This window comes from Hyla sarda, chromosome 5 (genome assembly GCF_029499605.1).
Source record: "Hyla sarda isolate aHylSar1 chromosome 5, aHylSar1.hap1, whole genome shotgun sequence".
In the NCBI taxonomy this organism is placed as follows: Eukaryota; Metazoa; Chordata; class Amphibia; order Anura; family Hylidae; genus Hyla; species Hyla sarda.
Window position 1 is genome coordinate 130,497,522 of NC_079193.1, and position 23,190 is coordinate 130,520,711.

At 43.9% G+C, this 23,190-nt stretch overlaps 1 protein-coding gene across 10 annotated transcripts in view; it reads left to right on the forward strand.

The window, feature by feature from the left end:
• The window catches only part of ADCY1 (adenylate cyclase 1), a 605,827-nt gene that overhangs the window by 467,230 nt on the left and 115,407 nt on the right, over positions 1 to 23,190 (forward strand). For 9 of the 10 annotated variants that reach the window (XR_008843996.1, XR_008843995.1, XR_008843997.1 and 6 more), the window contains one exon: positions 1,661 to 1,787. The exons of the other annotated variant lie outside the window; for it this stretch is intronic. Coding sequence is in view for 6 of the 9 variants with exons in the window: in XM_056520271.1 (XP_056376246.1) it covers positions 1,661 to 1,787 (127 nt within the window). In the remaining 3 variants the exon portion in view is untranslated. The remainder of the gene's footprint in view (positions 1 to 1,660; positions 1,788 to 23,190) is intronic. 10 annotated transcript variants of the gene reach the window in all.

Sequence of the window (23,190 nt, forward strand, 5' to 3'; positions counted from 1 at the left end):
TTTCTCATTGAATGAGAAGGTGTGTCCAAACTTTTGGTCTGTACTGTATATATGTATGTATGTATATATATATATATATATATATATATATATATATACATATATGTATGTATATATACTTTTTTAATAACATTTTCCAATAATAATTTATTTTTCAATAATTTATTAAAAAAACTACTTTTCCCAAAAAGCTAAAGAAAAAATTAAATAAAAACTACAGCCATTTCTGTGATTTCTACACTAGCAAAAAGCTGGTGTGAATTTTTTTTATGTAAAATGGACTCTCGCCCCTTTGAAATTTCATGTAAAACATGACATTTACATAGCCACACCCACTTTTGCAAAACTGATGTGACTAATATAAACCTTGTATAATTCTCATGTAGAACGCTTTGAATATCTGATGTAAACTTTGTTGTGCCAAAATTTTGTCATGAAACACCAATTTTTGATGTGAAGGGTTTTGAATATGACCTCCTGTATGTGTGAATATACCCTGAAGGTAGAGTCACATTTAGCAAGCACAGCAGGAGGTGCACTCTGGAGAGGTCAGTAGCGCTTCCGCAGCGTCAAATACGCTGCAGATGCCCTACATGTGTGTATTTTTGCTGCAGATTTGCTGCTGCGGAGTTTTCTGCGCATTGACTTAAAGGGTATTCCGGGCAAAAATATTTTATCCCCTATCCAAAGGATAGGGGATAAGGTGTCTGATTGCGGGGGGGGGCCTGCTGCTGAGACCCCCGCGATCTCCCTGCAGCAAGCCATCACGCCCCCTCCCATAGACATGAATGGAGGGGGCGTGGCGTGACGTCCCCAGTCCCGGAAACCTGGAGGTTTCCAAAACTGGAGATTCAGCATTGTGCAGATTGATGAGAATTGTTTTTAGAATATTATGATTTTTTGAGTAAGCCTTTAAAGGGGAACTCCGATAGAAAAAAAAATTTCATATCAACTGGTTCCAGAAAGTTAACTACATTTGGAAATTACTTCTATTTAAAAATCTTAACCCTTACAGTACTTATTAGCTGCTGTGTACTACAGATATACTGCATAGAAATTTGTGAAGTTCTTTCCAGTCTGACAACAGATCTCTCTGCTGACACCTCTGTCTGTGTCAGAAACTGTCCAGAGCAGGAGAGGTTTTCTATGGGGATTTGCTTCTAATCTGGACAGTTCCTGACATGGACAGAGGTGTCAGCAGAGAGCACTGTTGCCATACTGGAAAGAACTGCACAATTTTCTCTGTAGTATCCAGCACCTGATAAGTACTGGAAGGATTTTGAAATAGAAGTAATTTACAAATCTGTTGAACTTTCTGGCACAAGTTGATCTTTAAACATTTGTTTTCCACCGAAGTTCCCCTTTAAGGTAATAAAATATAGCAAAAGCAACAAATTACAGTGTCATTCTATTGAATTGGGTTTTTAGAAACTTATTCACACATAGCGCTGACAATGAACATAGATTTTAGAGCTGCAGATATTCAAGTTCAGCATGCCATATCTTATGATATATACCAGATGGGGTTTTTTTTCAGTGGATTTTACTCCTTGTGAAAACAGAGAAGGAAGTGCATGTCAGATCCACAGCAAAATGTGTGTGTAACACATACATGTTATTCATGTTTTTCACAATATTTTGTTTTCTGTTTATATCAAAGGCGGGGATCATTTTATATGAGAGGGTATGAGCCTATCCTAGCCCTTTTGCTGTTTTCCTGTGCTCTAGCACTTCATTCTAGACAGGTGGACTTAAAATTACGCTTGGACTACCTCTGGGCTGTGCAGGTAACCAGTTTGTTTTTGTTCTTCTATTTAAGATCGGTCATAATTTTACTGTAACGTAATATTACTAGTGAAAAAAAAAACAATCGTGTTTACTTACCGGCATATAGATATTTAAGGGGAACAATTTTTGATAAATGCATGTACTAGATTACTCTGGCCCTAAGATATCTTATCCCCTATCAATCACCCGTCACGCCCCCTCCCATAGACTTGCATTGAGGGGGTGGGGCGTGACGTCACAAGGGGGCAGAGTTGTGATGTCACGATACTCTGGCCCCGTGGCCGTGAGTCTTCAGACACGGAGCGATCATCACTCCTTACAGCTGAGACAGGTGGGTGCTGCATGAGAGATTGCGGGGGTCCCCAGCAGCGGGACTCCCGCGATCAGACATCTAAGGGCCAGATTACCCCTTTAATGGGTTATCAGGGAAGGAAAAAAAGTCCTACATGTGCTGCTCTACTTCCAATCCCTGGTCATGTCTTAGGTATACTGATCCAACATAGGATGGGGTGGGTGCTTGTTTTGAAAGAAAACCACTCCAACATGCAGTGTCCAATAGCTGCATAATGTTGCTGCAACATTTTAGCTAGTGGATATCTTGTTTGATAGGACAATGATCAGGACAAACACCTGCCTCTCTTGTCTCGGAATGGTATAATTCTGAAACTACCAGAAAATGAGTGGAAGTTGGATATGTAAATATGTACATTGACCAAGATTTATCAATCTGTCTGAAAACCAAAACAGTCTGGTTTTACCCATAACAACCAATCACAGCTCAACTTTCATATCATAATGAGCTCTGGGAAAAAATTTTTTTATTTTAAATCAACTGATGCCAGAAAGTAAAACAGATTTGTAAATTATTTCTATTTAAAAATCTTAATCCTTCCAGTACTTATCAGCTCCTGTATGTTTCCAAGGAAGTTCTTTTCTTTTTGAATTTGTTTTCAGTCTGACCACAGTGCTCTCTGCTGACACCTCTGTCCATTTCAGGAACTGTCCAGAGCAGGAACAATTCCCCATAGCAAACCTATCCGCGTTTTCGCTATTGTGCTATCTCAAGGGGCACCTTGAGAAAGCACAATAGCGAAATCGCGTTTGGGGTGAGGTATCAGATATATGGGTGCATGGCCTGACTTGTTTACCATCACGCTGCTCTTCCCTGTAGTGTCCTGCACCTTGATAAAGCTGGTTCCTTCCGGCGAAACGAGGGGGGAACCTATATCAAACTTTTAACTAGCAACCTTCTAGGTGGATTGAGGAGGAAGTGAGAAGTCCCCTAAAAAGGGGCTTTAGTGCTATACAGTTAACCTATAGAAATTATGATATGGGAAAAAGCACTATGATAAGTCCTCCAGTATATTAGAGGTCCAGAGGAACCAAAGGTTGTGTTTTTAATACACCTTTTGTATTATTTTCTCCTAGTATTTAGAATTTTAAAATATAACAATAAAAGTTATATTTTAAGGGGAAACCCTAGTGAAAGGGTCTAGTCCCGGAGGGGTCTCTATACCCCAAAAGGAATTGTGAATAAAAGTTGCTTATAATATATCTCATCTAAAATGAGAAATTTAAATGTTTGAAAAGTAGGATACTTGCGATACATTTTACAACATTTGTAAAGGTTTATCTGATAGCTGTTGATGATATAGTATCCTGCTCAGTTCTATCTATTAAAAAGGGAGGGAAAAAATAACCTTAATCCCTTGGTGACATCTGCTATACACTATTGACACTGGCATTATGTAAATAGCACTAACCACCGTAAATTTACATCATATGGCAGCAAGGGTGGACTGACAGGTCGGGCATAAACTTCATGTATTGGAGGAAGCCTTTCTCTCTAGTGCCTGAAGGCTGGCTGCGAGGACTCCACTTCCCCCGTAAGTGTACATCAGTGAGGCAAGCAGTGCCAGCATTGCAATTCCCTGGCCATCAAATAGCACATTCCTATCACTATGAGATCTCAGCATGTACAAGCTGCCTGACAGGAATGACATGAGTGTGGATAGAGGAATCACAGTACTATCATCCCCAGCAGACTGTACAGGAGAATAAATAAATTATATTGTATATTGATGGGGTGTCTATAAAGGGCGGACACATGAACTTATATTTCCTGGGAGGCCCCATGATGTGTCTGTCTACCCCTGTATGGCAGAAACTGTGTACGCAGCAAGTGTCAGCTGGATTTAACAGTTGGTCAAGATGGTAATGCGCATGTGTGGCAGGTTACATTCTTCCTATCTACATCCTGCTCTCAAACTTAGGCTATATGCACACACAGGGATAAACACTTAAAGGAAAACGGTCATCCCATTCACCCACACTAAACCCAATACACTGGGTTATAGTGCAGGTGAACAGGAGACCGATGCAGGATCTCTGACGTACGTAACTGCAGCCCAGAGCGCTGTCCCTCTGAAGGTCCGCTTCTTTTTTCGGCGAATTGCGCACTGGAGGCCAGCGCCACATGAATATTCAAATTCGCCCGGCGGGCCCACCTCCAGTGCGCAATTCAGCGTAGAAAGAAGCAGACCTTCAGAGAGACACCGCTCAGGGCTGCAGGTACCCCGCATCGGAGACCCTGCATCGGTCTCCTGTTCACCCGCACTATAACCCAGTGTATTGGGTTTAGTGTGGGCAAACGGGATAACAGTTCTCCTTTAATTTTTAGATAATATAAACTTAGACTAAACAGTTAAAGCATATGTGAGATATTTAACATTCAATCATGCTGCTTAAAATCTAATGCATCTTAGAATTTCTATGGGGGAGATTTATCAAAACTTGTTAAGAGGAAAAGTTGTTGAGTTGCCCATAGCAACCAAACAAATCGCCTCTTTCATTTTTCATAGGACTTTTCAAAAACGAAATCTGATTGGTTGCTATGGACAGGTTTTAATAAATCTCCGACTGTGTGCTCCATGTATAAGTTGTCTTAGTTTTGTTCCAGAAATGTGCACTAAATGGTGGTGCATTTTTGTACATTAAGCCACACTCCTTAACCCCTTGGGGACGCAGGGTGTATGCCCCCGTTCCCAAGTCCTTAAAGGGGTACTCCGCCCCTAGACATCTTATCCCCTATCCAAAGGATAGGGGATAAGATGTCAGATCGCTGGGGTCCCGCTGCTGGGGACCCCCTGGATCGCCGCTGTGTACCGCGCTATCATTACTGATGATGCGTAATGACGGGCGATACAGGGGATGGAGCAGCGTGACGTCATGGCCCCGCCCTTCGTGACATCACGGCCCGCCCCCTTAATGCAAGTCTATGGCGGGGGCGTCGCGACCGCCACGCCCCCTCCCATAGACTTGTATTGAGGGGGCGGGCCGTGATGTCACGAGGGGCGGAGCCGTGACGGAACCTTGCTCCGGCCCCTGTATTGCCCGTCATTACGTGCAGAGCGAACTTGCGATCCCAGGGGTCCCCAGCAGCGTGACCCCGGCGATCTGACATCTCATCCCCTATCCTTTGGATAGGGCATAAGATGTTTAGGGGCGGATTACCCCTTTATGGACTTAGGGCCTACCTGTATGCCCTGAGTCGCGTTACTGGCGTTTAAAGTGTTCTCACAAGCTAGAACGCTTTAAACCCAGTGGATCCCGACTGCTATCAGCAGCCAGGACCCAGGGTTAATGCCGGACATCACCCATCGGGCCGGCATTAACCCTTTAGAAGCTGGGATCAAAGTTGGTTGTGGCTTCTAAAATGAAAGAATCCCCGCAGCTGATCGGGACTAGTGTTGGGCGCGAATATTCACATTTCAAATTTTTATAGTGAATATCACAAATTCGTGAATATTGCGAATATATTGGCTATATATTCGAAATTTCGAATATTCGCTTTTTTCCCACATATGCGAATATTCGCATATGTGAATATTCGCGTATTCCTTCTTTTCACTTGTGGGCCAATAAGAATGATACAAATACACTTGTCAGAGGTTATAAACAACATCCCTAGCAACCAATAGTAAAGTTGCCCACCCCCTCACTGGTGTCTTCCTCAAGTATGCGAATATGCGAATTTCGCGAATATAGGAAGAATATTTATATATATTCGCGAAATATCGCAAATTCGAATATGGGCAATGCTGCTCATCACTAATCGGGACTATAGCAATGAAATCGCGATGTCCCGATCAGCTGAGAGGACGGTGAGAGGGCACTTACCTGGCTCCTCGCCGTCAAATAGGTGCTTTATTGCTCAAAGCCTGCCGTGCAGGCTAGAGCAGAAGAGCACCGATAACACTGATCAATGCTATGCTGTGGCATAGCATTGATCAGTATATGCAATCAGAAGATTGCATGGTATAGCCCTCTGAAGGGGGCTAAAAAAAATAGTAAAAAGTGTTAAAAAAATAAAAAATAAAAAAAAAGTTAATGATTGTGAATAAGCCCCTCCCCTAATAAATTTTTAATTCACCCCCCATTTCCAATTTTTTAAATAAAATAATGTAATAACATTTTTTTAAATAATCAAATGTGGTACTGCCTCGTGCGTAAATGTCCGAACTATTAAAATATAAGGGTAGCTAAACAGCACAGTCGATGGCGTACCTGTAAAAAAATACCAAAGTCCAAAATTGTGCATTTTTGGTCACTTCATATACCATAAAAATATATTTTTTAAAAGCGATCAAAAAGTCCCATCAAAACAAAAATGGTACCAATAAAAACTGCAGAACACGGCGCAAAAAATTAGCCCTCATATAGTCCCGTATTCGGAAAAATAAAAAAGTTATAGGGGTCAGAATATGACAATTTTAAAAATAGTAATTTTGGTGCATGTAGTTAAATTTTTTAAAGTAGTAAAATAAATTAAAACCTACATACATTGGGTATCCTTGTAACCATATGGACCCACAGAATAAAGATAGGGTGTCATTTTACCGAAAAGTGCACTGCGTAGAAACGTAAGCCCTAAAAAGTTGCAAAAATGGCTCTTTAATTTCACCCCAAAAATATATATTTTTTGTTTCGTCTCAGATTATGTTATAAAATAAGGGATGTCATTACAAAGTACAATTGGTGACACAAAAAACAAGCCCTTAGATGGGTCTGTAGGTGCAAAATGGAACATGTTAGGATTTTTAGAAGGGGTGGGGGAAAAACGAAAGTGTAAAAACTAAAATTGTTTTGAGTCCTTAAAGGGGTTATCCAGGAAAAAACTTTTTTTTATATATCAACTGGCTCCAGAAAGTTAAACAGATTTGTAAATTACTTCTATTAAAAAATCTTAATCCTTTCAGTACTTATGAGCTTCTGAAGTTAAGGTTGTTCTTTTCTGTCTAAGTCCTCTCTAATGACACCTGTCTCGGGAAACGCCCAGTTTAGAAGAGGTTTGCTATGGGGATTTGCTTCTAAACTGGGCGTTTCCCGAGACACGTGTCATCAGAGAGCACTTAGACAGAAAAGAACAACCTTAACTTCAGAAGCTCATAAGTACTAAAAGGATTAAGATTTTTTAATAGAAGTAATTTACAAATCTGTTTAACTTTCTGGAGCCAGTTGATATATAAAAAAAAGTTTTTTTCCTGGATAACCCCTTTAAGGTGAAAATGGGCTGAGTCCTTAAGGGGTTAAACCAGAAAACCATGCTCACTTCCCTTGAAGTCATACTACAGGGTGGGTGAGGTGCACAAATTCTAAAAGTGCATAAAACACACTAAAAATGTGGTGCAAGTTATTTTAACCCCTTAAGGACACAGCCCATTTTGTCCTTAAGGACACTTTCATTTTTGCGTTTTCATTTTCATTTTTGCGACGTTATCCTCCTCGTTTTCTAAGAGACATACCTCTTATTTTTCCATCCACAGACCCATATGAGGACTTGTTTTTTGCACAACTAATTGTTCCTTGACACCTTACCGTAAGATGTAAGGCACAACAAAAAAAATATATATTTATGATGGGAAATTGAAAAGGAAACAGTAATTTAGCAACTTTTGGTGGTTTTTGTTACGCAGTGCCCTTTACAGTAAAATTACTTTTTTTTTTTATTCTGTGGGTCAATAGGGTTAAAATACCCATATTTACACACTTTTCTATTATTTTACTACTTTTACAAAAAAACTAACTTTTTAACGGTACGTCCCGACACCCTGGGTCTTAAGGACCAGGGACGTACATTTACGTCATGGCCAGTTTTAGTCCCCGCCGGGCGGGGATCGGAGCGGGATGCCTGCTGAAATCATTCAGCAGGCATCCCGTGCAAATGCCCAGGGGGGTCATCAGACCCCCCCATGTCGGCGATCGCGGCAAATCGCAAGTGAATTCACACTTGCGATTTGCGTGAACCCGGGTCATTACGGGTCTATAGTGACCCGGTGACCCGGAATGTAAGGGGGATCGCGGGTGTCTAAGACACCCACGATCCCCCTGAAGCGATAGGAGTGAAGTGGCACGGGTGCCACCCCTCCTATCCCTGATATTGGCGGTCTAGACGCGACCACCAATAGCAGATCGGGGGCAGGGGGTTTACTTTCGTTTTCCCCGTCCTGCCCTCCCACAATAGGCGGGGCAGGACGGGGAAACGACGGGGACCGGCGCCGAAGATCCACTTACCGATCCGGGCGGGTGTCGGAGGCTGCAGGCGACGGAGATCGGCGGGCGGCGATGACGTGCGGCTTGATCCGACGGAAGCCGGTGAGTTGCCTAGCAACATCTGGAGGGTACAGTTTGAGACCATTATACAGTGGTCTCTAACTGTAGCCCTCCAGATGTTGCAAAACTACAACTCCCAGCATGCCCAGACAGCTGTTTGGGCATGCTGGAATATGTAGTTTTGCAACAGCTGGAGGGCTACAGTTTGAGACCACTATATATAGTGGTCCCTAAACTGTAGCCCTCCAGATCTTGCAAAACTACAACTCCTAGCATGCTCAAACAACTGTTTGCTGTCAGGGCATGCTGGGAATTGTAGTTTTGCAACAGCTGGAGGACCACAGTTTGGAGATCACTTTGCAGTTTTCTCTAAAACTGTAGCCCTCCAGATGCAAAACTGCAAATCCCAGCATGTCCAAACAGCAATCAGCTGTCTCGGCATGCTGGGAGTTGTAGTTGCTTACCTCCAGCTATTGCATAACTACATCTCCCAGCATGCCCTTCGGCGATCAGTACATGCTGGGAGTTGTAGTTTTGCAACAGCTGGAGGCACACTGGTTAGAAAATACTGAGTTAGGTAACAGAACCTAACTGAAACAGCTGGAGGTTTGCCCCCCCATGTGAACGTACAGGGTACATTCACACGGGCAGGCTTACAGTAAGTTTCCTGCTTCAAGTTTGGGCTGCGGCAAATTTTTCGCCGCAGCTCAAACTTCTAGCGAGAAACTCACCGTAACCCGCCAGTGCGAATGTACCCTAAAAACACTACACTACACTACCACATAATAAAGGGTAAAACACTACATATACACCCCCTTACACTGTCCCCCCAATAAAAATGAAAAACGTATTGTATGGCAGTGTTTCCAAAACGGAGCCTCCAGCTGTTGCAAGACAACAACTCCCAGCATTTCCGGACAGCCACTGACTGTCCAGGCATGCTTGGAATTTAGCAACAGCTGGAGGCACCCTGTTTGGGAATCACTGGCATAGAATACCCCTATGTCTACCCCTGTGCAATCCCTAATTTAGTCCTCAAATGCGCATGGTGCTCTCTCACTTCGGAGCCCTGTCGTATTTCAAGGAAACAGTTTAGGGCCACATATGGGGGATCTCCGTACTCGGGAGAAATTGCACTACAAATTTTGGGGGGGGCTTTTTCTCCTTTTACCCCTTATGAAAAGGAAAAGTTGGGGCTACACCAGCATGTTAGTGTAAAAAAAAAAATTACACTAACATGCCGGTGTTGCCCTTTACTTTTTATTTTCACAAGCGTTAAAAGGAAAAAAAAGACCCCCAAAATTTGTAACGCAATTTCTCCTGAGTACGGAAATACCCCATATGTGAGCGTAAAATGCTCTGTGGGCGCACAACAAGGCTCAGGAGTGAGAGCGCACCATGTACATTTGAGGTCTAAATTGGTGATTTGCACAGGGGTGGCTGATTTTACAGCGGTTCTGACATAAACCCCCCCCAAAAAAATACCCACATGTGACCCCATTTTGGAAACTACACCCCTCACGGAATGTAATAAGGGGTACAGTGAGCATTTATGCCCCACAGGTGTCTGACAGATTTTTGGAACATTGGTCCGTGAAAATGAAAAATTTTATTTTTAATTTGCACAGCCCACTGTTCCAAAGATCTGTCAAACGCCAGTGGGGTGTAAATACTCACTGCACCCCTTATTAAATTCTGTGAGGGGTGTAGTTTCCAAAATAGGGTCACGTGGGGGGTTCCACTGTTCTGGCACCACGGGGGGCTTTGTAAACGCACATGGCCCCTGACTTCCATTCCAAACTATTTTTTTCCCAAAAGCTCAATGGCGCTCCTTCTCTTCTGAGCATTGTAGTGCGCCAGCAGAGCACTTGACGTCCACACATGGGGTATTTCCATACTCAAAGAGATGGGGTTACAAACTTTGGGGGGTCTTTTCTGCTATTAACCCTTGCAAAAATGTGAAATTTTGGGGGGAAACACACATTTTAGTTAAAAAAATTAATATTTTTTTACATATGCAAAAGTCGTGAAACCCCTGTGGGGTATTAAGGCTCGCTTTATTCCTTGTTACGTTCCTCAAGGGGTCTAGTTTCCAAAATGGTATGCCATGTGTTTTTTTTTTTTGCTGTTCTGGCACCATAGGGGCTTCCTAAATGCAACATGCCCCCCGAGCAAAATTTGCTCTCAAAAAGCCAAATATGACTCCTTCTCTTCTGAGCATTGTAGTTCACCCGTATTGCACTTCAGGTCAACTTATGGGGTACCTCCATACTCAGAAGAGATGGGGTTACAAATTTTGGGGGGTCTTTTCTGCTATTAACCCTTGCAAAAATGTGAAATTTGGGGGGAAACACACATTTTAGTGAAAAAAAATTTTTTACATATGCAAAAGTCGTGAAACACCTGTGGGGTTTTAAGGCTCACTTAATTCCTTGTTACGTTCCTCAAGGGGTCTAGTTTACAAAATGGTATGGCATGTGTTTTTTTTTTTTTGCTGTTCTGGCACCATAGGGGCTTCCTAAATGCAACATGCCCCCCAAAAACCATTTCAGAAAAACGTACTCTCCAAAATCCCCTTATTGCTCCTTCGCTTCTGAGCCCTCTACTGCGCCCGCCGAACAATTTACACAGACATATGAGGTATGTGCTTACTCGAGAGAAATTGGGCTACAAATATAAGTATACATTTTCTCCTTTTACCCCTTGTAAAAATAAAAAAATTGGGTCTACAAGAACATGCGAGTGTAAAAAATGAAGATTGTGAATTCCTGTGAAACACCTAAAGGGTTAAAACGCTGACTGAATGTCATTTTGAATACTTTGGGGGGTGCAGTTTTTATAATGGGGTAATTTGTGGGGTATTTCTAATATGAAGACCCTTCAAATCCACTTCAAACCTGAACTGGTCCCTGAAAAATAGTGAGTTTGAAAATTTTGTGAAAAATTGGAAAATTGCTGCTGAACTTTGAAGCCCTCTGGTGTCTTCCAAAAGTAAAAACACGTCAATTTTATGATGCAAACAAAGTAGACATATTGTATATGTGAATCAAATTTTTTTTTATTTGGAATATCCATTTTCCTTACAAACAGAGAGCTTCAAAGTTAGAAAAATGCTAAATTTTCATCAAATTTTGGGATTTTTCACCAAGAAAGGATGCAAGTTACCATAAAATTTTACCAGTATGTTAAAGTAGAATATGTCACGAAAAAACTATCTCGGAATCAGAATGATAACTAAAAGCATTCCAGAGTTATTAATGTTTAAAGTGACAGTGGTCAGATGTGCAAAAAAGCACTGGTCCTGAGGTGTAAAATGGCCTGGTCCTTAAGGGGTTAAACAAAATTAGTATGTTTAAATCAGTTTCTTTTTTAGGTTTCACCGTACAGGGCAATTAACATTTGTAAAATTGTAATAAAGGGAAATTCTATCTTTTATTGGGGGAGGGGCGTATTCACTTATATTAAAAACTTTTTTTTTAGTCCCCAGAGGAACTTTTTATTGCGATGTTTAGATTGCAAATACTGATCAGTGCTATGCATATGCGTAGAAATTTTCAGTGTTATCGGTGACCTCCTTCTCAGGTCTGCTAGAAGGCAGAACAGAGAAGATCATTGCGGCACATGGCCGGGAGCAGGTAAGAGAATCTCTGGTGGCTATCTTGATTCATCAATTGCACCACATGTGGTCTAAAGAATCCCCCTCAAACCTTGCAGATGCTTCAGATGCTCTGATCGGCATTGATGACAGCATCTGAGGGCTTAATGGCAGACATCAGTGAGATCGCTGATGTCCGCCATCATCAGTGAGTCAGAGATCACATGCTATGTGAGTGCTCTTCCTGTTCATGCTTTATAGTCGCACCATAAAATGTACAGCACTGTACGTGAAGTTACTTGCTGCAGGGCTGTACATTTACGGCTGGTGTCCTTATGAGGTTAAGCCACTTTTTGGTATGAATTGCATCACATTTTGGGTACAGGTAGTTTTCAGTTTCTCCCCAATCGTTTGTTTTGTTTTAAGTAAAACATCCCAAAAATTTTAATTTTATGTCTTAAAGTATGTTAAAAAAAACTGCTTAATTTATTTTTCTATGCCGTGGAAGTACAGACAAATACAGTGATCCCTCAACATACAGTAATTCGTTCCAAATGAACCATCATTACTTGAATCCATCGTATGTTGAGGGATCCGTGCAATAATAATATAGAAAGTTATACTCACATGTCCCCGCAGCTCCTGACAGTCACCGCTGCCCTGGATCGTCGCTTTCCATTGCCGTCATCACGTCCCCGGGGTGTCCCTGCTGCTCTGGACCATTACCGCTGTCCTGGATTGTCACTCTCCATTGCCGTCATCACGTCGCTGCTCACGCCGCTCCTATTGGATGACAGTACGGTGTGTGCGGCCATGTGATGACGACGAAGGAGAGCGACGACCATGCAGTGGAACATGAAGAGAACGTCCGGAACGTCATGGACTGGTGAGTGACACTCACCGGAGCACACGGGGCACATTGAACGGCTATCCAGTGGCAGCTGTCTCCGCTGCCGGATAGCCATTTATGCGATAGCCCCGTTATATAAAAGCATTGTATGTTGATGCTGCCTTCAACATACAATGGCCTATGAGAGGCCATCGTATGTTGAAATTATCTTATGTCAGGGCCATCATAGGTCGGGGGATCACTGTAAATGAAAGGTACCATGGGAATCACTGCTCTAGGAATTACATTTACACAGTGCTTCCACACAAAAAAACATTAAAAAATCAGTATTATTATTTTATATTTTTTATGCAAGCACAGCGGGTCGTATGTGCAATTTTGCCTCCTACCTAAGTAACCTAAGCCACAATATCAAACACAGACACATTCATGTGTGTCTGTAGAACACTTAAAGGGGTACTCCGGTGAAAAACTTTTTTTTTTTAATCAACTGGTGCCAGAAAGTTAAACAGATTTGTAAATTACTTTTATTAAAAAATCTTAATCTGTACTTATTAGCTGCTGAATACTACAGTGAAAATTCTTTTCCGTTTGAAACACAGAGCTGTCTGCTGAATCACGAGCACGGTGCTCTCTGCTGACATCTCTGTCCATTTTTAGGAACTGTCCAGGGTAAAAGGAAATCCCCCATAGCAAACATATGCTGTTCTGGACAGTTCATAAAATGGACAAAGATGTCAGCAGAGAGCACTGTGCTTGTGATGTCAGCAGACAGTTCTGTGTTTCAAAAAGAAAAGAATTTCCGCTTTAGTATTCAGCAGCTAATAAGTACAGAAAGGATTAAGATTTTTTAATAGAAGTAATTTACAAATCTGTTTAACTTTCTGGCACCAGTTGATTTAAAAATAAAAATTTCACCGGAGTACCCCTTTAAAGGGTTATTCCGAGTTACAGCACTTATTCTGTGGTGTCCCAGCACCAGTAGCTATCCTGTGGCTTCGGACTGCTTCAGGCAGGTTGGCAGCACAAAGTGTTGGGCCCACTAGACACTTGCAGTCAAATTAATTATTTTTATTTTCTATAGCAAAATAATATATTTTCCTAAATTAATTATGTTACTGATATACGTATATATGTTTTTCAGTGTTACTGTACTCCTAAATGAGAGCAGTGTACGTCATGTGACATTGCCTGCCAATGGGAACCCCTAAAGTACGCAATGTGGGGAAACTATACTACCTAATGTGGGGGAACTGCTCTACCTAATGTGGGGGAACTTCTGCCTACCTAATGTTTTATATTTATGTCAGTTGCAGTGCAATTTTATGGCATATCATCATTATTATTATTATTTTATTTTTTTGCGGGGGGGGGGGGGGGGGCAGGCATATATTCTTTGCACAAAACCTACCCCCATCACATAGAGAGCTAGTTTTACAAAACTTACGGTATCACATAGAGGGCTCTTCTGCATCATCTGTATTCTTGCCAAGAATACCCTAATGAGTAACTGGAAGATGGCGCTAGTTCCAAATATAGAAACAGTTCTAAATAGACTAAACACTACATATTCATGTAGCAGGTTTTTTTTTAGCGCCCCCTAGTGTCTCTGGGGTCCCTTACTCTAGCTACCTCACTACACCTGGTAGGCGGATCCTGAGCCTCCACGATCTGGGAGCTGGAGTACATTTCTGCAGCAGTGCCTCAACCCAGTGGGGCATCCAGGGTAGAGAACATGGGAACATACTTGGTAAAATGAGACTGACACAGCCTAATGTGAACTAACTTTATATAGTAAGTAGTATATGAACAACATACATAGGATAATAAAATCGTGTAACACAGATAGGAATGCAATGTGGATTTTCCTCACCCACCCACTAGCACACCTGCGGCCCACTCCCTTATCTTCGTCCTTATGGCCGTTGGTGCACATAGGAGTGTTGAGGCCCTTATAAGTCCTGCTCCGCAGTGTCACTGAATCAGCCTGCTCTGTGTAATATCCGCCACTGAACCTCAGAGTCTTTACTTTGAGTAAGGAGTCAGATGACCTGTAGTGGAACAGGGAAGAGGCTTTAGGCTTACCCATTAACAAGGTTAGTCCAGCAGCAGTCTCCTCTCACTGTATTCACCAGACATCTGGACTCAGTGCTTGTCTCTGCAATCAGGTCTCTCTCAGCTAGGTGCTGTCTCTGTGGTGCAGTCTCTCACAGCTAGAAGGACGTCTTCTCTAGCTAAGCTTGTAGTCGTCTGAGCCAATCCTCAGGGCACAGGACCTGTGTGATGTCACAATCATGTGACCAAAGTCTCCACCAATCAGCATAATCGCTCATGAAATGGCTGCTAATCATGTGATCACAGCTCCAGTCTTTATTAACAGCATACTAGTTCATTTGTGGTCTCCATCCTCCATCGACTTTGCATTTCGGATAATGCAGCCAACTCCACAGGGGTTACATGCTCCCCCTTGAAAAATACTTGCCTTCCACTGGCAATTCATAGCCAGGAGGCTAACAGAAAAAACTATAACAAAGTATAGCATGTATACATCCTACATACAGTACAGCTAGCACAGTAACATCCTAGCTAGCTATTGATCTAAGGCAAAGAGTCACTAACATTTACCACTTCAGCTAGTGCATGTAGGAAAGTGGTCATTTTAGATGCTGCCTGTGTCAGTGGGGCATAACTGGGCTCACCTATGTTATCATAAACTAGGGCCCTAGGGGGTTGCCGCACTCTAGTGCTGTGTCTCAGTTCGCACTGTAGGAGAGGGTCTTGGGACCGCAAATGTGGAACTTCGGCTCCTGCTCTCGAACTAGAGTCTATAAAGAGAGTTCCAGGCACAAAACAGGGACTTTCCAGGTGGAGAACTTCATGACCCAGGAGGGGTTACAGGGCTTTGTGAAACCACAGGAGTTAAAGGAGGCAATTGCTGTGTTTCCCCTTCAGAAGATGACCACCACTGATCCTCTGTACTGGGGGTTCCCAGGGTCTCCTCTGCACCGTTCACAGGACTCTCTGTTAGGTTTTTCTCCAGTTCCTCACTACTCTCTTCCTCTTCATCAGCATACACAACTGTAAGCAGGTGATTTCTATGCCAAGCCTTTATTCGGCCCTCTGGACCCTTGATGTTGTACAATGGCAGTCCTTTCAGAATAGACACAACTTCGAATAGGGTATCTTTTCATCTGTCAGCCAGTTAAAGTTTTCCAGGCACTCCTAAATTCCCGGAGAAGATCTTTATCTCCTGCTCGAATCTCCCGATGTCTCACCTTAACATCGTGCCTTCTTTTGTTCCATTCTTCCATTTTTGCTGCAGCTTGGGTGGCCAACTCATAAGCCCAATGAAGGTTTTGTTTGAGGTTCCTCACATATTGAAAGTGTGAGGTTGAATCTGTTCCATCAGCAGACACTCCCAACTGGACATCTATCGGTAATCGGGCTTCTCTTCCAAACATTAGGAAATAGGGTGAAAACCCTGTAGATTCATGCCTTGTACAGTTGTATGCGTGGACCATGGCTTCCACATGCTTACTCCAAGATTGCTTCTCAACTTGCTTGAGAGTCCCTAGCATGTCTAGGAGTGTGCTATTGAACCGTTATGGCTGTGCATCACCCTCTGGATGAGAGGATGTGGTTCTGGACTTATGCACGTATTACATGTCACACAGTTCCTTGATTAACTTGCTCTCAAAGTCTCTACCTTGATAAGAATGTATCCGATTAGGTAGTCCATAGTGTATAAAATACTTCTGCCAAAGGACTTTTGATCTTTCATTGGGAAAGCTTGAGCATATCTTGTAAAGTGATCTGTTACCACCAGCACATTCCCAATCCCTGCTGTATCGTTTTCAATGCAGAGATAGTCCATGTACACAGGATCCAGGGGTCCCATACTTTTCAGATGACCCATAGGGGCAGCTCTCACAGGCAGGGTCTTCCTCTGGATATAACTTCTGCAAGTCTTTACATGTTGCTCGACATGTTCCCTCATGCCAGGCCAATAGAACCTATCTTGTACTAGGCCATAGGTCTTGTCCACCCCGAAATTCCCATGTTGATCGTGGAGGGCTCTAAAGACCATGCCCCTGTATCTGAGTGATAGTACGAATTGTTTTCTGCCAGGGTGATCATGATACTTCACAACCCTATAGAGGACTCCATCTTCCAGGCGTAGTCGGCTCCATTCTCTTCGGTATAACTCTCTCTGACTCACAGGGAGAGAAGTCAGCAATTTAGGACTCTTAGTCTTCATTGCCCTTAGAACTGTCCTGTGCTTGAGCCTTCCTCTTATCTTCTGTGGTTATGCTGGACCACTGTTGAAGCATGACTGAAGCATGGAACACCCCGGGCACTGCTCCTGGGGCGTGACTTATTGTCTATCCCTCTTAACTCCTCAAATTCCTCTTGACTCTCAGCCACTACATACGTTTGACAAAAGGCTCCCAGTCCAGGGATCTCTTCCCATTCCTCTTCTTCTTGGTGAGGAGGGAGTCTAGGTCTGCAGGACAGGGCATCCGCACTAGCATTCTTTGGGCCGGGCTTGTATTTCAGGCTGAAACTGTAGTTTGACAAGGCAGCCAACCATCTATGTCTTGTGGCATCCAGCTTGCCTGTAGTCTGAATGTAGGTGAGTGGATTGTTATCAGTCCTTACTTCAAATGTTGCTCCGTACAAATAGTCATGCAGCTTATCCACGATGGCCCACTTGAGTGCCAGAAAATCAAACTTATGGACTGGATAGTTCTTGTCAGCACCCGTAAGACTTCTACTTCTGTAAGCCATTGGTCTTAATCCTTCTGAATGACTTTGGTGCAATACATCCGCTAGGCCTTCCATACTAGCATCCACGTGGATGATATATGGTTTCTCAGGGTCTGCATACGCCAAGACAGGAGCTTCTATGAGTCTCTTCTTCAGTGTCAGAAAAGCCTCTTCACATTCTGAAGTCCATTTCTATCCAAAGGGATCTTTAAGACATGGTGCCTTAGCACCCCCTACAGAGGTAATCTTCAGCAGGTCATGTAACTCTCGAGCAATCTTTAAGTAGTCTTTAACGAATCTTCGATAGTAACCACAGAAACCAAGGAAGTAACGCAATTTGCTGATGTTATTGGGTCTTGGCCAATTCAACACTGCTTCAGTCTTAGCTGGGTCTATGGCTACTCCTTCAGAAGAGACTATGTGCCCTACATAAGTGACAGAGTTATGGGCAAACCAGCATTTGTCCACTGATAGCTTCAGGCCCTCTGCTTGAAGTCGATCCAACACCTTCAACAACCTTTGCTCATGCTCCTCTGGTGTCTTCCCGAACACAATTAGGTCATCCAGATACACTAGACACTCTTTCGGATTCATACCCCACACAGTTTTCTCCACCAGCCTCTGAAAGGTAGCAGGAGCTCCTGTGACTCCTTGTGGCATATTGGTAAACTGGAAGAACCCTAAGGGACAGATGAAAGCTGTCTTCTCCTAATACTCCTTCTTAATGGGTACTTAAAGGGGTATTCCGGGATTTTTTTTTTATTTGACTATATTACAGGGGCTGTAAAGTTAGTGTAGTTCATAATATAGTGTCTTTACCTGTGTGTGACGGTTTTCTCACAATTCTTATGTGATTTTCACCCCATTATTTATTTTTACCAGCATACAAAATGTCTGCTGTCTCGGAATTTTTCCCAGCTTGCAATGCGGTCGAGACCTGACTCACTAGTCAGCTGATGACAAGGAGCCTGTCTGCTTCAATGGGTGGAGGGATCAATCTGCAACTAATGCAACAGCTGTAGGCATCCTGATTGAAGACCACAGCTCTGCAGCTCATTTAGTTTCAATGGGTAGGGTAGCTGATGTGTGGGAAGGAGGAAAATGGTATCATGGGATTTGTAGGCAAACAAGAAAACAGGAAATACAAGTTCACAGACAGCTAGCCACAGTGTTATGGTAATCTCACAGCATAGTCATTTAGCCCCAAGACAAGCGCAGATCCTTCCTAAGCATGTCCATTACTGTCTGCCAGGTACTAAAATCACCTTATGCTGGATAACCCCTTTAATAATACCCAGATCTCTGTTCAAGCACACTGAACCACTGGCTGCCAGATAGGGCGCTCAGCAGATCCTCTATCTGGGGCAAGGTGTACTGATCAGGCACAGTCCTCTTGTTCATAGTATGATAATAGCCATGCTGCACCATTCTTTTTCCCCACCACTACGATTGCTGAAGCATAGGGACTCCTTCCATCTGTTGGAGTACGTCGCGGACATCTTCCATATATCAAGGGGGTAGTCTTCTTGACCTTTCTCTGAAAGGAGTAGGATCAGAAAGTCTTATGGCATGGGTGGCACTCTTAGAACCCCCCTACGTCCATTTCTGCTCTGGAGAAAACTCCCTAGTAGCTAGTTTAGAACGAAGGCTGTCTTTCCACTGTTGTGGTAGAGGAGAATCTTCCAAATTAAAATCTTCCAGTGCTTTCACATGATCCTTCTGTTCGGAACTCACAGGCATAATGGACAAAACTTGATCTAATAGGTGTATCACAGCAATCTTCTGATGTCGATCAATCCGGACTTCCATGGGGGTTAAGTTCTGTACCATCCCAGGAAAGCTCTGACACCAATTATTGTGCCAATCTTTCACCTCAGGTATGAGAGTCCACCCCTACTTCTGATCCTCTTCAGGTAGAGACTTGATAAGATATTGTCCAGTTCTCTCCAACATTTCACGGTGAATTGAGGCTATGGCTCGTAAGGTTTTGGTCTCACCAGGCTTAAAAAATACAGGTTCTGTCCCTGAATAGTGGCATGACCCTGATCTCGTTTCAAGGGCTAGTCGTTGGCACTCTTTTGCTAGGACAGGGCTGACCTCCATCAGTTGGGCTAAGGAAACATCTCCCACTTCTGTTAGGTAGGCGCTGAATACATCCTGTACCATCATTGCATTAGTACCCAAAATTATTGGGGCGCACACCTTCTTGGCTGCAGAGCATATGAGTGCTTCCAGCTACATAGGACAAATCATCCCGGTGTTTAACTGGGGAATAGTTATGGTCACTTTTATGCATCCCTCCACGGGTTGAGCATGAGACCCTACGCCCCATAGCTGAAACTCTCCTGCAGGTTCCATGGGAATGTGTTTCAAATGACATTCATAGAAGTCTTTGTAGATGATGGTGACTTAAGATACAGGGTCTAGCAATGCTGAAGCATAAATTCCTTCAGCTTGCACATGTATCTAGGATTTAGGCCCAATCTTGGCCCCCATGGATAGACTATTTGTAGGCCTGTTCTTCCTTGGCTTGTAAGACTTGGTCATTTGAGTCTCCTCGAGCTCGGTTTCCCTGACTTTCCACATTTAAAGCACTCCCTTCGGCGGGGGGGGGGGTGGGCGGGGGGAATCCTCAGGAAACAGCTTCCTCAGAATCTTTCTGTGTTGCCCCCCACTTCCGGGGGAAGGATCTGCTCTCTCTGGCGGTGATTTGCATAGAAGCTCCAATTCAGCCACCTTTTTCCTAAGGGCTGACAGTTCTGTATCCTCTTTTTCTTTCCGTAGAGGAGGTGGACACATCTGATCTTCCAATTTCCTGGCTGTATTTATTAATGTGGAATAGGGCAGAACTTTATCATTCAACTTGGCTCTTAGCAGAATCATAACTGGATTATTGGTCAAACCACCTCTCTGAATTTGCTTAGATAGTCGAAAGTCCAACTCAGAGGTGGTGACTACTCCTTTATGGAATAACTTTCCCAGTGATCGCTGTAAACGGTTGATAATAGTCAGTGGCTTTTTCATGTTCCTTCTGCTTAGTGGTTAGGAACTTAACCAACAGATCATCCAAATCTGATTTCCCATAAGCATCCTGTAAAACTTGCAGATAGTCTTGCGCAGAAGCTTGTCCATTCACTCCCTTGCACAGTCTTATCATGTCTGTAGCTGGAAAACGAAGGCTCTCCACCAAAAGGCTCTTCTCCTGGAGGGACAGGCTGATTCCCAGAAAACACATTTTGTTTTTGTCACGCCGAGCGCTCCGGGTCCCTCTCCTCCCCCGGAGCGCTTGCGGCGTTCGGTTCCTGTCTGCAGCGCCCCGGTCAGACTCGCTGACTGGGAGCGCTGCTCTGTTTCCCCCCCGGCGGGGATGCGATCCGCGCAGCGGGACGTGCCTGCCCGCGGGTCGCATCCCGTTCTATTTACCTGCCCCGTCCTCCTTCTGCTCAGTCCCGGCGCGCGGTCCCGCTGTCTAGGGTGCGCGCGCCAGATCTCAGATTTAAAGGGCCAATGCTCCATTAATTGGTGCCTGGTCCAATCTGTTCCAATCACTCCCTAACATATATAAACCCACTTCCCCTTCCTGTCCTCGCCGGATCTTGTTGCCCTTGTGCCAGTGAAAGCGTTTCTGTGAGCCATTGCCTGTGTATCCAGACCCTTGCTGTTGCCCCTGACTACGAACCGTTGCCACCTGCCCTGACCTTCTGCTACGTCTGACCTTGCCTTTGCCTTGTCCTTGTGTCCCACGCCAGTCTCAGCCGCCAGAGGGGTTGAGTCGCTACCGGGTGGAACGACCTGGGGGTTACCTGCCGCAGCAAGTCCATCCCGCTTTGCGGCGGGCTCTGGTGAAAACCAGTCACCTCTTAGATTCCGTTCCCCTGGTACGGCCCACGCCATCGCCTCTCTGGCACAGAGGATCCACTAACCGTGTCTTCCACGCATACCAGTCCGGATCCTCACAGTTTTCAGTAACTATGGGTGTGGTTTGCTGTCACTATAGCCTCTGAGAGCTTTTGTAGTATAAGATTTGTGTCAGATACATCACTACTTCCAACTGTAATGTTGGAGATGGGGAAGACTCTGTTTTAGGAGTAATCATCCCCTGTTCTCTAGTAAGACGGGCAGCTTGTTTAGGAATGGCTCCTGCCTTTCCAGAGATGGGAGTCAGGGGCCTTTCTGCAGCATAGTATTTTGGTCCTAACCCAAAGGGTTGTTGTGGTGAGACCCTTTCTTTCTTATCAGGGAGGGCATACACTAAGCAGCATCCTTCATCTGTGGCTCCATAAAAATGAATGTTGATGGCAATATTTTAACGTGTACGTTTGGCCATTAGGATCTTGCAGCATATGCCTGACAGTCGCCACTTCTATTCCCAGTTGGATTTCCATACACAAGATGACATGGCTCATCTCATAGCAGGGTGGTTCTTGACATAATACTACGGCTTGCTGTAATGGTACATTCCATGCTGGGCTCTCTCTGTTGCAAAGGAGGGAGTGGCACGGGGAATGAACTTATTCTCACTGGCTGTACCCCAATTTACGATTTCAGCAGTTCCTCCATATGTAGCGGGTTTTTGGGAGCGCCCCCTAGTGTCTCTGGGGTCCCTTACCCTAGCTACCTCACTACATCCAACAGGTGGATCCTGAGCCTCCGCTATCTGGAAGCTGGGGTACATGTCTGCGGCAGTGACTCCACCCAGTGGAGCATCCGGGGTAGGGATGTGGGGTCCCACTGGGAACATACTTGGTACAATGAGACTGACACAGCCTAATGTGAACTAACTTTATATAGTAAGTAGTAAATGAACAACATACATAGGATAATAAAATAGTGTAACCCAGATAGGAATTCAATGTGGATTTTCCTCACCCACCCACTAGCACACCTGTGGCCCACCCCCTTAACTTCACCCTAATGGCTGTTGGTGCACATAGGAGTGTTGGGGCCCTTATAAGTCCTGCTCCGCATAGTCACTGAATCCACACTGGACTTCAGAGTGTTTACTTTGAGTAAGGAGAAAGATGCCCTGTAGTGGAACAGGGAAGAGGCTTTAGGCTTACCCTCACAACACCATTAACCAGGTCAGTCCAGCAGCAGTCTCCTTTCACTGTATTCACCAGATGTCTGGACTCAGTGCTGGTCTCTGCCAGCAGGTCTCTCTCTCAGCTGGTGTGGTCCTGTGTGAAGCAAGTTCTCTCAGCTAGGTGCTGTCTCTGTGGTGCAGTCTCTCACAGCTAAAAGCACGTCTTTTCTCGTCTGAGCCAATCCTCAGGGCACAGGACCTGTGTGATGTCACAATTATCTGACCGAAGTCTCCACCAATCAGCATTATCTCTCATAAAATGGCTTCAATCATGTGATCACAGCTCCAGTCTTTATTAACAGCATACTAGTTAATTTGTGGTCTCCATCCGCCATCTACTGGGCATATTAGATAATGCAGCCAACTCCACAACTCATTATTGATTAAAGGATCTGCAATGGGCACAGTGTGTGCACCGACGTACGCTAATTTATTTCTCGGGTGGTGGGAGGACACCATTTTATTCACAGAAAATAATCACAAGTTCACAGAGCA